Raw genomic sequence first — 12,137 nt, 5'->3', positions numbered from 1 at the left:
TTGCTACAAGCATTGCTTAAATACACTAATTGAAATAATCAGAAACTACTTTTATTTCAGAGTCACATTAAGTTTGAAAATAGGATGATGGGATAACTCAAATTTGAAAGGAAACTCAGGTTGTCACCCAGTCAAATCTGCTCCAAGCAGGATCAGCCACAAATCAGCGTAAATGAGAAAAGTTTGAATTTTGTGTATTAACAATAAATTATTGGAGATGCTGACTCTGCATGTCATTTTGTGATCAATCTGAATATGCCAGCTGCTTCTCAAGTAGAGCTACTTAATTGAATAAAGCAACAAATGCTTCAGCAGCTCTTTGCATATCAACAGATTTCCTAGAAAATTAATTCAAATTTTGATAGGAGTTGTATCTACACAGCTGCAAATCAGTGTGTATTACTTGCTGAAAGCACATGCAATTTACCCATCTTCTCTTTGAAAATTTGGTCTACAAACACCCTCCCTGAGAGAAATCTCACTGGAATGGAACATGAGCTGACAGAGGAACAGGTGACAATTAAAATGTAAAAGCAGCATACAAGAAGCAGAATTTTCCTTACTACGAAGGAGATGGAGAAGTTTGTTTTCCAAGCATCTTAGTGCACCATTAATCATAAAACACTGGATAAAATGACAACTATCAAGCAGCTGTGGCTGCATTTTATTCCTTCACCTGGTGTTTTTTTGAGGGGTCAGCATAACCTGTCCTTCTGGGGTGATGTCTATGATGCAGTGCTCAGGAAGAATTCCCATTCCACACAGCTGGATATCTTGAGAGTTGTCTGAGCCTATTAATGTGTGCTCCTGGGGAAAAATTAATTCAGATGTTAATGATGGATTGCAGAGGTTCACTGGGTCTAAGACACCCATTCTCCTTCTGGATGTGTTGTGTCATCTGGTCCCAAATTTTCACAGCTGTTCAATTCTTCCCTTAGAGGGAAAAAGGGAAGCAAATCAATGCATTGTCTCACAGTAACAAGCAGGGAGCACTGAGGAAAGTTTACAGGCAACAGTTAAACATGAAAATGAAGAGAATTTCATGATTTAGTGGAGGAATTCAGTGCCTTGGAATGTTGTAGAAGCCAAAGGAATTAAGGATTTCAGGCAGGAATTAAGAGAGGCTCGCAATGGCAGATCCACGGTTGATTGTGGAGGTTCCACCTCGATCAGCAACAGCTCAGGAAATTCCTGGAACACTCAGGTATGGGGGATTTGGAAGATGAAGGATCACCCCACACACAGAATTGCTGAGGTTGGAAAAACCACTTGAAGGCCATCCAACCAACCCCCAGCTCTGCCAAGGCCACCGCTGCCCCGTGTCCCCAAGTGCCACATCCATAACAGCTTTAAAATCCCTGCAGGGATGGGGGCTCCACCACTGCCAGCGCTGGCTCCCCCTTTTGGCACAGAAATCTCTTTTTTAGGCATCTCCAAGGAAATTTTGAGGAACAGTTTAGACAGGTCAGAGTTCAGGTTGTTCTTCAGTACTTGAAGGACCTGGTGAACACACAGTTCAGAGGGAACGTGGGCAATTATTCTGAGAAACAACAGAGTAGTTTTATCATAATAATTTCAAAGCACAGGGATTTTTTTACACCAAAATTCCCCAGGAGCAAGACAAATCTGAGATATTAAAAAAATAACGAAGACTAATTGAAGGAGATCTACCTTTGTTAGAAAATCTACCCCAAGGAGCTTTCCCTGAAAAAGGAAAGGAGCACAGAACCACCTGAGACTTTTCCTGCTGGCACTGATGGGCCAAAGGCTTTGCCTTGCTCTTGTCCTTGTTCCCAGTGATCACTGGGAGAAGTGGGATCTGTCCCAGTATCTGTCAGTGATTTAGCAGCTGAGTGACACTCTGGACTTTTATGTGCAAGTCTGGGAAAGAGTCAACCTCTCCCAAAACCTCAGCTCTTATCTCCTTTTTAATGTGGTTATTTTCAGCAGATACAACATAGAAAAAGTGTTCTTGTTTTTATTGAGATATCGCAGAGCCACCACGGCCGATATAAAAGAGGATCACGTATTTCCTAAGACTGACGAAACCAAAACCATCTTTCAGCCTAATTGCTGATTTTGTGGCTGCTTTCAGAGTTTCTACCCCACTTCAAAGGGAAGAGAACGATTTAATGTGAAGCTCAAACCGCCGACGTTTGCTGGGAAATTTTTAGAAGTTGCACTCCAAGACGTGACTTTAAAATGGTTGTGCCTCGTTTCTCCTCCTGAGTCCTCCAGCTACAATTTGTAAAAAACCACAATAAACTGCCCAAGTGTTTCAGCACAGGGTCCAGAAGTCACATCATGTGTTTGATGGTTAATACCAGAAACAGGACTGCACATCAGAAGTGCTGAGGCAGAACAGAACTTGTTTTTCACTCCTGGCAAGTTGCACGAAGAGGATTAAAAGTGCATTTCATAAACTGAAGACGGCAGCCAGAATTTAGACTGCACATGGAGAAGCTGGCTACTGCTATGCCCAACCCTCATATAAAACAATTTCATAGGCGAAAGCTTGTGAAATTTTGCATAAAAAAAACCCAACCAACAAAAAAAAATCTCATCCCAGAACAGGAAATGGTTTCTCAAAAAGAACACGTCTAAATTTCTTGTTAAAAAAAAAGGCAAAAGAAAACCAAAACAAAAACATCGAATCCCCAAACCTTTCCTGTGCTAGAAATAATTACATTTGAAATAAAAAGGTTGTGTAAGATAATAATTTTAATATTTTCAGATATACAGTTTTGTAAAACTCTCTAAGTTTTTACACCTCTGCTAAATGAATTAGAGGCCCACTTCTGACATTAGAAAATTTTTATATACAAAAATATATTTTTACCTTTAAATAGTACACCAGGAGTTCATTGAGAGCTGGATCTGCATTCAAATTAACCAGGAAGCACTTATTATCCCCAACTTTTATTCCAGAGGACTGCAGGGATATGCCAAGACTTTCCAGCTGTTTCTGACGCTCCTGTAAGAGAGCAGCCATCAAAATTTATCCGATTGACGCACGACCCTTCGGAAATCCATTCCCATCTGCAAAAATGACAAATTGATACTTCTAGAACAGGAAACTCTTCCTTCTGCATCAGGTGGGGCACAGAAGCCTCGGTTCTACCAAGCTCTGAGCGGGGGTATCTGTGATTCCTCCCGTCCTCGCCCCTCTGCTCTCGGAGGGCTCCGTGCTTTGGTCCCACACATTCCCATATTCCCAGTGGGAAATGAAGGCAGCCGGGAGCAGCCTCCTGCAGCACTGCAGAGCTTCTCCATGACCTCACTGGAACAGCAAAACGCTACCACAAAGCCATCTCTAGAGCCCTTTATTCTCCCTTTCCAGCTAAAAAGCAACAAGTTAAGTTAAATCCCTGCCAAGCCAAGCTCCATGTCTATCCTTTGTTCCAGAGCAATCAAAATGACAAAAAACTGGCAACCTGCTATTTAAGTAATGCAAAGAACACTTCCTGCTGAAAAAGAATAGCAGCGTTTTGGATGGTGTTTTGTTCTTGTCAAAGGACTTCATAGAAATGCCCAACAAAGCATTACTGTGCAAAAATGTACATCTCTCAAAGGGAAGGGTTTGGGTGAGACCAGAGCAGTGAAAGGAACATTAAACATTTCTGACTTAGGAACAGAAAGGGATTCTTCTATAAAAAAAGCCCACTGGGATAGAAAAGTTGAGGATTGTTCCCAGGATCAGAGAGAAACTGAAGTGAGAATCACTGTCCACAACAGCAAAAAAAAATAAATAAAAAAAATTAGAAATAATTATGGGAGGGTGCTCACAGGATTACTGGGGGAAGCAGAAACAGAAGAGGGTGAAATTAAATAATAAGAAGTAAAAAAAACCATACAAGAGACCTACAGTGCTTTCTCTGTGTTGCCGAGACTTTAAAAAATATAAAATTAAATAATGTATGAATAATCCTGGAATGTTTACCTATCACTGTGCTTTATATTTAAAAACTGATTATGCCACAATATTCAGTATCATTCTCTGCTCAGCACTGGAGCTGCACCATGTCTAATCAAGATTAAAATTGCAAAGAAACGGCACAACTTGCTCTTGGTTTTCTGTTCCCTGTCTCCCCACACACTTACAAACCCAACATAATGTCCTTGTAAGGAAAAGTCATGTGTGTGTGTGCGTGTGAGAGAGAAAACAAAGAACAGAGGAGAAACTGCAGCGTGATGTCAAAGATCTCCCTTCCAATCACCAGTGCCAGGCTCTGAAGTTCACAAAAATCCTTATTATCTACAAAGATAAAGCACATGTTGCCCTAAGGAGAACTTGACCCACAATGTGAATCGCTTAGGATTAACTGAGAGAAAAAGAGCCAGTTCCTGTTAATTTTTTCTCAAGACTTCATGTTAATTAACTTAAACATTGAAAAGAACATTAAAAGTATGTCAAGTGCTCACTGAAAATGCAAAAAATTGCCTGTTCATGTGGCTGGTGCTTAAGGCTCTGAACTCTTATTGATGCCTCTTCAATGGTCCTTGCTCTCTGTTAGGAATCTCCCTTTCCTCAAAGATTTACAAATATCCCTCCATCCTGACATAATCTGACAGACAAATGGAAAAAGCAAAGACAACATGTGGAGAACAGAGCTCAGCCCCCTTTCCCTACATCCCTGTCCCACTTGGGGGTAGGAAGTAGAAAATCAGGAGTTGAGCCTGGAAAAAAAGGAGAAGAGGGGAGAAAGCGTTTTAAGATTTAGTTTTTTATTTCTCATTACTTTACTCTGATCTGATTGGTAACTAATTAATCTCATTCACCCCAGTCAAATCAATTTTCCCCATGACAGTAATTGATGATTGATCTCTCCCTGTCCCTTATCTCCACCCAGGAACCTTCTGTTACATCTTCTCTCGCGTGTCCAGGTGAGGAGGGGAGTGACAGAGTGGCTTCCACCGGCTTCCAGACCGTCCTAAAACAGCCTGTGCTGCTTAAACACTTATCTTTATCCCTCCTCTGGAAAAAATATCCCTATTTCAGGGCTCATAAAACTCCCAGCCCTGAAACATCCTACCAGGCTGGGAATTCAGAGACAGAAAAGCAGAGAGTTAAAGCAGCAACACGCAAACCTTAATGCACATTTAGTCTGGAGAGCTGAGCCCATTACTTCATTTTTTTCAACCTCCTCACACATTCAATGCCTACAAACTATTGTGCAAGGATAAGAGCAGGGTTTTTTTTACTGTTATTATTTTTTATTTTATTCTTTTTTCCACCCTTATACACAAGGAGGAATTACATTGAAAGGCAGGAAGCCCTCGTAGTCACAGGCAGCACTTCTTACAATGGATCTTTAAAACCAAAGTCAACACAGTCTATTCTGATTGTGGCATCTACAAGAGGGCTTTGTACCAGAGGCTCCGTTCTCCCCTTATTTATTACACACTATTCATCACCTCCCAACAGTCCTCCCCCTCCCAGAGCTCCCCTCTGCAAATAGATACATCAGCATTTGTGTGGGAAGAACCAGGAGTGCCGTGCAATAACCGTGGTGACCTGCATCATTTTTCCAACGTAATCATCTCCAGCTATGCTCTGAGGCCCTAAATATCACTTTAGGAGCCGTTAAAACATACAGAGATGCTCAACAGCTCTGTTTTTTATTATTCTGAATGCCCTTTGCCTGGTGCATTGAGGCACTCAGTCCATAACCTTGCACTGAATGCTCTCAGTGCTCCCTCATCACAAACAATTTTACTGCTTGAAGAATATAAAAATCCCTGTAATCCTCTCATCTGTGGATTATTTTTTTTTTTTTCTAAATAACTTCTTCATTTGCATACAGTGACAATTTATTATTGTCACTGGAGTGGTAATCTGGGAGGCACCCATCTATCACAGGAATTAAGTGAAGCTTTTCAAAAGGGCAGCAAGCTTGACCTACTTACCCATAAATGTGGGGAGAGACTCAGACAACCTCTATGAAGTGACAGACAAAGAAAACAAACCTATTTTTTGTAAAAAATGGGGGCAGGGAAGGAGGAAATAAAGCAGCAAACCTGAGCTATCTCCTCAGTTTTTCGTAATTTTTCTTCCCAGGTCACGGTCATCTCCTGAATCAACTTTTCCGATTCCTCCAATCGTTCTTTTAATTCTGGTGATTTCATAGCCTGCAGGAATAAAAGCAAATGAAACAAGAAAAGCGTGTTGTGCTTTGTGGTTTTTTCCCTCTGCAGCCACACAGATGGGGGAATAAAGGCAACATGGCTCATTTTTCAAGGCACACTTAGCAGTAAGTAAAGGGGTCTTTAAAACACATATTGCACGTAAAGAATCCACCAAAAATCTCTTTTAATTAGTTACAAGTACAGATGTTAACATGGAGTTTATGTACTTCAACACAAACCAATTACATGATACTGGCAGGTTTGCACAGAGATACTCACACACAAACTAATCTTATTTCTACAGCCCAAGTGACTCATATCAAAAACAGTTTTGTTTTTAAAGATCCTGCTGCTCTGGCGATGTCCCCCTCAGCTGTCAAACCCTCAAAATGACACCTCACATCTCAGTAAACTGCCATGCCACTAGAATATTTTTATTGCTCATTTTTAAGTGGCCTGATGCGTGCAGTATTTTTTTTCTATAGGAAAAATGCAATTTTCTACAGGAAAAAAGCTCTTCTGGTTATGCACCTCCACACTTCTACATGCAGTTTACAAAGTGAATATCAAAGGAAGCTTTACAATGTCCTTCTAGACACTGAAATTCCATTTTCTTGCTCATTTGCCACAGCTCTAATTTTGTCTGGTGAAATATTCAAAGGCCTATGTTCCAAACAAGGACTGCCTTAAGAGTAAGAAGATTCTCCCACGGCCACCCATCAGACACCCCAAAAACTGAAAGGGAATCAGCATCTCCCCATCCCTGGAAGTGCCCAAGGCCAGCTGGATGGGGCTTGGAGCACCCTGGGATAGTGGAAGGTGCTCCATGGCAGGGGGTTGGTCTAAAAGAGCTTTACAAGGTCCCTTCCAACTCAAACTATTCCGTGATTTTTCGAACTTCCACCTCCACACTGGCATTTCCTCCTCTACTAACCTTGATCAAAAAGCCCATGAACTTCCTTATGTCATTATTTCATTACTGCTAACGAGGAACATGGGTTTGGCTGGTTGGCATTTATGCAATGCCAATTAAACAATGGGAGCACCGTCCTCCAGCACCAGACATTCCCTTACCACAAACCCCAAACTCCTCACAGGAACTCAGATCAAAGAGTGGCCTCATTACACTGCAGTTCCCTCAAGAAACGTACCAAGTGCCAGGATTGGAAAATCCTGTTTCAAGATGGGAGTTTCCTCTGCCTCAAGACACAACTGTCTAGGAACTGTCAGCTGATGTGTCCTGTGTGGGCCTTTTCTGCTTTAAATACCTAAATATGGGGTAAAAGGGAGAAGGATTTTGGACAAGGGTCTGGAGGGATAAGGAGGAATGGCTTCCCACTGCCAGAGGGCAGGGATGGATGGGATATTGGGAAGGAATTGTTCCCTGGGAGGGTGGGGAGGCCCTGGCACAGGGTGCCCAGAGAAGCTGTGGCTGCCCCTGGATCCCTGGAAGTGTCCAAGGCCAGGCTGGAGAGGGCTTGGAGCAGCCTGGGATAGTGTCCATGTCCCTGGACAGGATGAGATTTAAGGTCCTTTCCAACCCAAAACCGCTCCATGATTCTATGAATTCCACACAGGAGGGGAAGTGAAGCCAAGGCAATTTCCCAAACAAACATTTATAATGCCAGAAAACATGATCGGTTCAAAGCAGGGGACACTACCAGGGCAGAATGATGAAGCCCAGATACTCTCAAGGTTTAGTTTGTCCATCTTTTTGGACAATTAGTGAACATTTTCACACGTTTCAGCTGCACAATGACCTGGGGAACTTTCCTCATTCCCTAAAATGCCCAAAAAAAAGCCAAAGAAATGGGCCCAGCCTGACCCCAGACCCATGGGCTGCTTCTCTCCTGGAACAGGTGAATTCCCAGGAAGGACAAACTGCTGGCCTTTGCACAGACAAATTAAAACATGATGTTAATTCTGACAAATAAAAACATCAAAATGCATGGATTATAAAAGAAAAGGGGAAAAGAAGATAATTCCATAGTCTGTGAGGGGAGAGTCACCTGTCAAGTTCTGTTCTGACTCTTTGGGAGAGAAAAGGACACTGACACCAAAGGGTAAAAAAAAACCCAAACCCACAACTTGGCAACTTCTATATCTGGAAATGAGCTTTGAAAATGTAACCTGTCATAATGAGTCAGTGCTTTTGTTCACTTCAGGAAGTTATTTATGCACATTTCTCTAAGAAAAATTAGATGGGCAACAAATGTAATGAACTGAAAGGAGCACAGGGCTGTGAATGTGGGGTTTGACCTTTACTGTGCAGCCTCTTAACAGCAAATTGCTCTGGTTTTTCCCTGCTCTTTGTCAATGCCACTGGGATGACAACTAGGGTGGGATTTTAATACTTGGGAAAGGAAATATTTATTGTTTCATCCTTAGGAAACACTACTTCATTACTTTGGACAGCTGCCATTATTTTGGGAGTAATGCTGAAAAACAAAACAAATGGGGATTACTTGCGGCTCTCAAGAGCACTGTTAAGGCTGTGGTTGATATTTTAGAGGAATTTTTAGATATTTAATATTATGATATTTAACTTGAAATACCTTAAAGAAACTGATATACACACAGCTATCAGGCAGCTCAAATGAGGAGTCCAAAATCCACAAGTCATTTGCACTACCACAGCCAGCATTCCCTGCATACCTCATGATGCAAATGCTGTAATTGTAATTTTTCTGAACTGCAAACCACAAGGATTACATCGCCATTGCTCTGTCCCTTTGGGAGCAGAACTCAGAACTACACTAATTCTTGGCCTTCATCGAACATTTAGACCATGTTTCTCTTGAAATTTCGCTGCAGAAGCAATCACAGAATAGGTTGGAAAAGACCTTGGAGATGATCGAGTCCAACCTATGACCTAACACCACCTTATCAACTAATCCATGGTATTGACTACCACATCCAGCCTTTTTTTAAACACCTCCAGTGATGGCGACTCCACCACCTCACTGAGCAGCCCCTTCCAATGCTTAATCACTCCTTCTGTGAAGAGTATTTTCCTAATGTCCAGCCTAGATTTCCCCTGGTGCAGCTTAAGGCTGTCCCCTCCCATCCTGTCACTGGTTGTCTGGGAGAAGACAGTGACCCCCACCTGGCTACAGCTTCCCTTCAGGGAGTTGTAGAGAGATATTGCCTAGTGCCTGTAAGAGATTCAACAGAACAAGCAGGAAAACTTTATTCAACTGTAGTCACATCTCGCAGGATGTGGCCATGCTGAATTCTTAAAATAAATCGGCAGAGCTCTGCTTAGAAATCCCCCAGTGTTAACTGGAACTATCCATGTCTCCGTGCCCTCTGCATCACAGAGTAAAACCAAGAATGCTCAACAAGGTTTCAGCATCTCAATGAACACCCACGTTTCAAGATGGAAACTACAGAAAAATGTAAAAAAAAAAAAAAATAATCACATAAAGGGAGATTTCAGCATCCCCTGGACACCCTGCAACGTTCCCTGGGGGAAATTCCTTTTGGAGAGCCGGGGATTTGCCAGGCTCCCAGTTTGTACCTCGGCCTTGGTGAGCTGCTCCCGCAGCTTCTCCACCTCCTCGCGCAGCTCGCGGATGATGCGGGCGTTGGGGTCCTCGTTGACCACGGCGTGGTTGACGATGTTCTTGGCCCTGTCCGCGTAGCGCAGCGTCGACAGCGTCTCGTCGTAGTTGTCGGCCGCCGGGCTCACCGTGGCCACCATGGCCGTCTTGCTGTTGCCCCCGAGGCTGTCCTGCAAGGTTTTTATTTTTATTTTGTTTTTTATTTTGTTTTGGTTTGCCGGCTTAAGAGTTTGAGCTGCGCAAGTGAAGAAAAAGTCGCGATTTTCAGTGTTCGCTTTTGAAAGCTCGTTGAGGAAATGTCATTCTTGGCTTTTGACATTCTTGGCTTTTTTAGTTTCAACAGGAATTAAAAAAAGGCTCGGTTTTGGGCTTTACAGGGCCTGGTAAAGGCTTCAAAGGTTTCTTTCTGTGTTTTCTGCTTAGATTTACAAACCAGAATTGTAAACACTTCAGCACTGAACTTCTCAGATGCTACTGAGGGAGCTCAGGAAAAACCATGATGAAGTCAGATTATCTCATTTCAAAGACTAGAAGACAGATGTCTTCAAGAAATAAATGACTGAAATATCTCTTCATAAACAATGTAGCTGATTTTATTCCTATAAACACCCAGAATGGGGCCCTTCCTTTCCTCCTGCTGGCACAGCTCACAAATCTAAACTGAGTTACATAAGAAATTACCCTCCTGGAATTTGCTTGAGAAGAAGGGCATAAATCAAGGAAGAAAACAAGGAAGGAAACAAGGAAGGAAACAAGGAAGGAAACAAGGAAGGAAACAAGGAAGGAAGGATTCAATCTTTTTATTGACCAGAAGATTATGGTTTACAATTTCAGTAAAATATAGATATATAAACCTAAAATATTCTGGTTTAAATTGTGCAGCAGATTTTTAAATTTTTTTATTTTTGCTTGGCAGTTTGGTTTCTTTGGTTTGTTTGGAATTTTGGGGTGGGGTTTTTTTTGTTTGTTTATTTGTTTTCTAACCAATATCTCTTTCTGAGACAAACCACACTCTTAATTTTCATCTTCAATAACCCATGAAATGTAGGTCAGGCATTGCCATTAGAACAATCTGACTGCATTAACTGCTTGTCAAACCATTTCAATTCCAAAGCACACGTGGAGCTTTCCCCAGCAATCATTAAAATGCCCCTTTAAGTATTTCCCCAAGAATCTCTTTTTGGCTGCGTGATGCCTAAAGCAGTTTGACAGCAGTCAGGCTGTTGGCAGCACTTGGCTGTCTCTGGTCATGCAAAAGGGCATGAAACTCATATGAAATGTAAATACATAGTGTTCAACACAGCACATGCAGGTAAAGTGTATTTACACAGAAACCAGTGGCAAAGAACAACTTTTTGACTGATCTCACAGTGACTTTTCTCATCCAAGGACTAGCCAATGTTTACTCCAAATTAATCCATGGCTTGGGAGGGTCTCCTCTGTACCACAGAAATGTTTTTCAACTGAAAACTTTAAGACCAACAGGAGCACTAATTAATCATTCCATGGGATTTCCTGGCAAAAAATTAGGAATGACACCCTGCAACTGCAATCCCTGTTCCTCATATAAAGCTGAAGTTTGGCAGGGAGCTGGCCAGGTACTCCCAAATCCAACCCTAACGGTTTGCGCTTTGGGAATGTCCTTCACTGCACTAATCAGCTCCAAAATAGGATGAATTCATTATTTGAATTGCAGCTCTGCTGTAGAGGCAGCTGAGAACGCTGTAACAGTGATACACCAGAACCCACAATACACCCATTATAAACTGGGCAAAGTCCCTCTTGCAGCAATTCAAGCCCAATGCCAGACTGTCTGATAAAGTTTTATGTATAAACCCCGTGTGCTGATTTCACTGGTTTCTTTAATGATAAGCAAGAAAGGTAAAAAACCAGCAAATCAGCCTCTCACTAGTGAAGATTGTTTGTAAATGAGCCTGGCAAGGCTTGCATACATTAGAGAGATAATGGAAATAAGTAAGTTATTTCTAAGAATTAACTAGCTTTTTCTCCTCTAGCAGCAAGATTACTGTGAAAACAACTCAAAAATGACATTTTAATAGCAGCCATCAGGCTTCTGATGACACAGGAAAACAAGATGTTTGTGCCAATACAATTTGATTAAAACAGGAAGTTACAGAACTGACAAAACTATTTTACTCCTTGCACATAACCTGAGGCCACTGCTCAAGCAATGATATTTTTCACCTGGCGTTTTTGTCTAAAATCCTCAACAAAATTAAGCAAAAACTGACAGTTCTTGAGGTCTCCTGAACTGATTTCTCAGATTTGTGGGGAGACACTGTATTACAGATATTCCTGCAGTTAGAACACATTTAGTCTGCTTTGGTATCATAATTAGAAGTTGAAAGCCATGGAGAAAGGACAGCCCACCATCTCACGGCTTCTCCAAACAGGCCTCTTTACACGAATAAATCCCTCCTTTGATCT

General features: G+C 41.8%; 1 protein-coding gene across 5 annotated transcripts in view; it reads right to left on the bottom strand.

The window, feature by feature from the left end:
• KIF13B (kinesin family member 13B) overlaps nt 1-12,137 on the bottom strand; it is a 120,125-nt gene that overhangs the window by 48,497 nt on the left and 59,491 nt on the right. For all 5 annotated transcript variants that reach the window (XM_088053906.1, XM_014257636.2, XM_088053907.1 and 2 more), the window contains exons 11-14: nt 9,647-9,859; nt 6,019-6,129; nt 2,840-2,974; nt 677-807 (exon numbers count right to left, since the gene is read on the bottom strand). In XM_088053906.1, coding sequence (XP_087910032.1) covers nt 677-807; nt 2,840-2,974; nt 6,019-6,129; nt 9,647-9,859 — 590 coding nt within the window. The remainder of the gene's footprint in view (nt 1-676; nt 808-2,839; nt 2,975-6,018; nt 6,130-9,646; nt 9,860-12,137) is intronic.

Source organism: Pseudopodoces humilis, chromosome 3 (genome assembly GCF_049639895.1).
Source record: "Pseudopodoces humilis isolate 2021_Gansu_Grassland_sample_001 chromosome 3, ASM4963989v1, whole genome shotgun sequence".
NCBI lineage: Eukaryota > Metazoa > Chordata > Aves > Passeriformes > Paridae > Pseudopodoces > Pseudopodoces humilis.
This window is presented reverse-complemented; position numbering and strand designations above follow the sequence as displayed.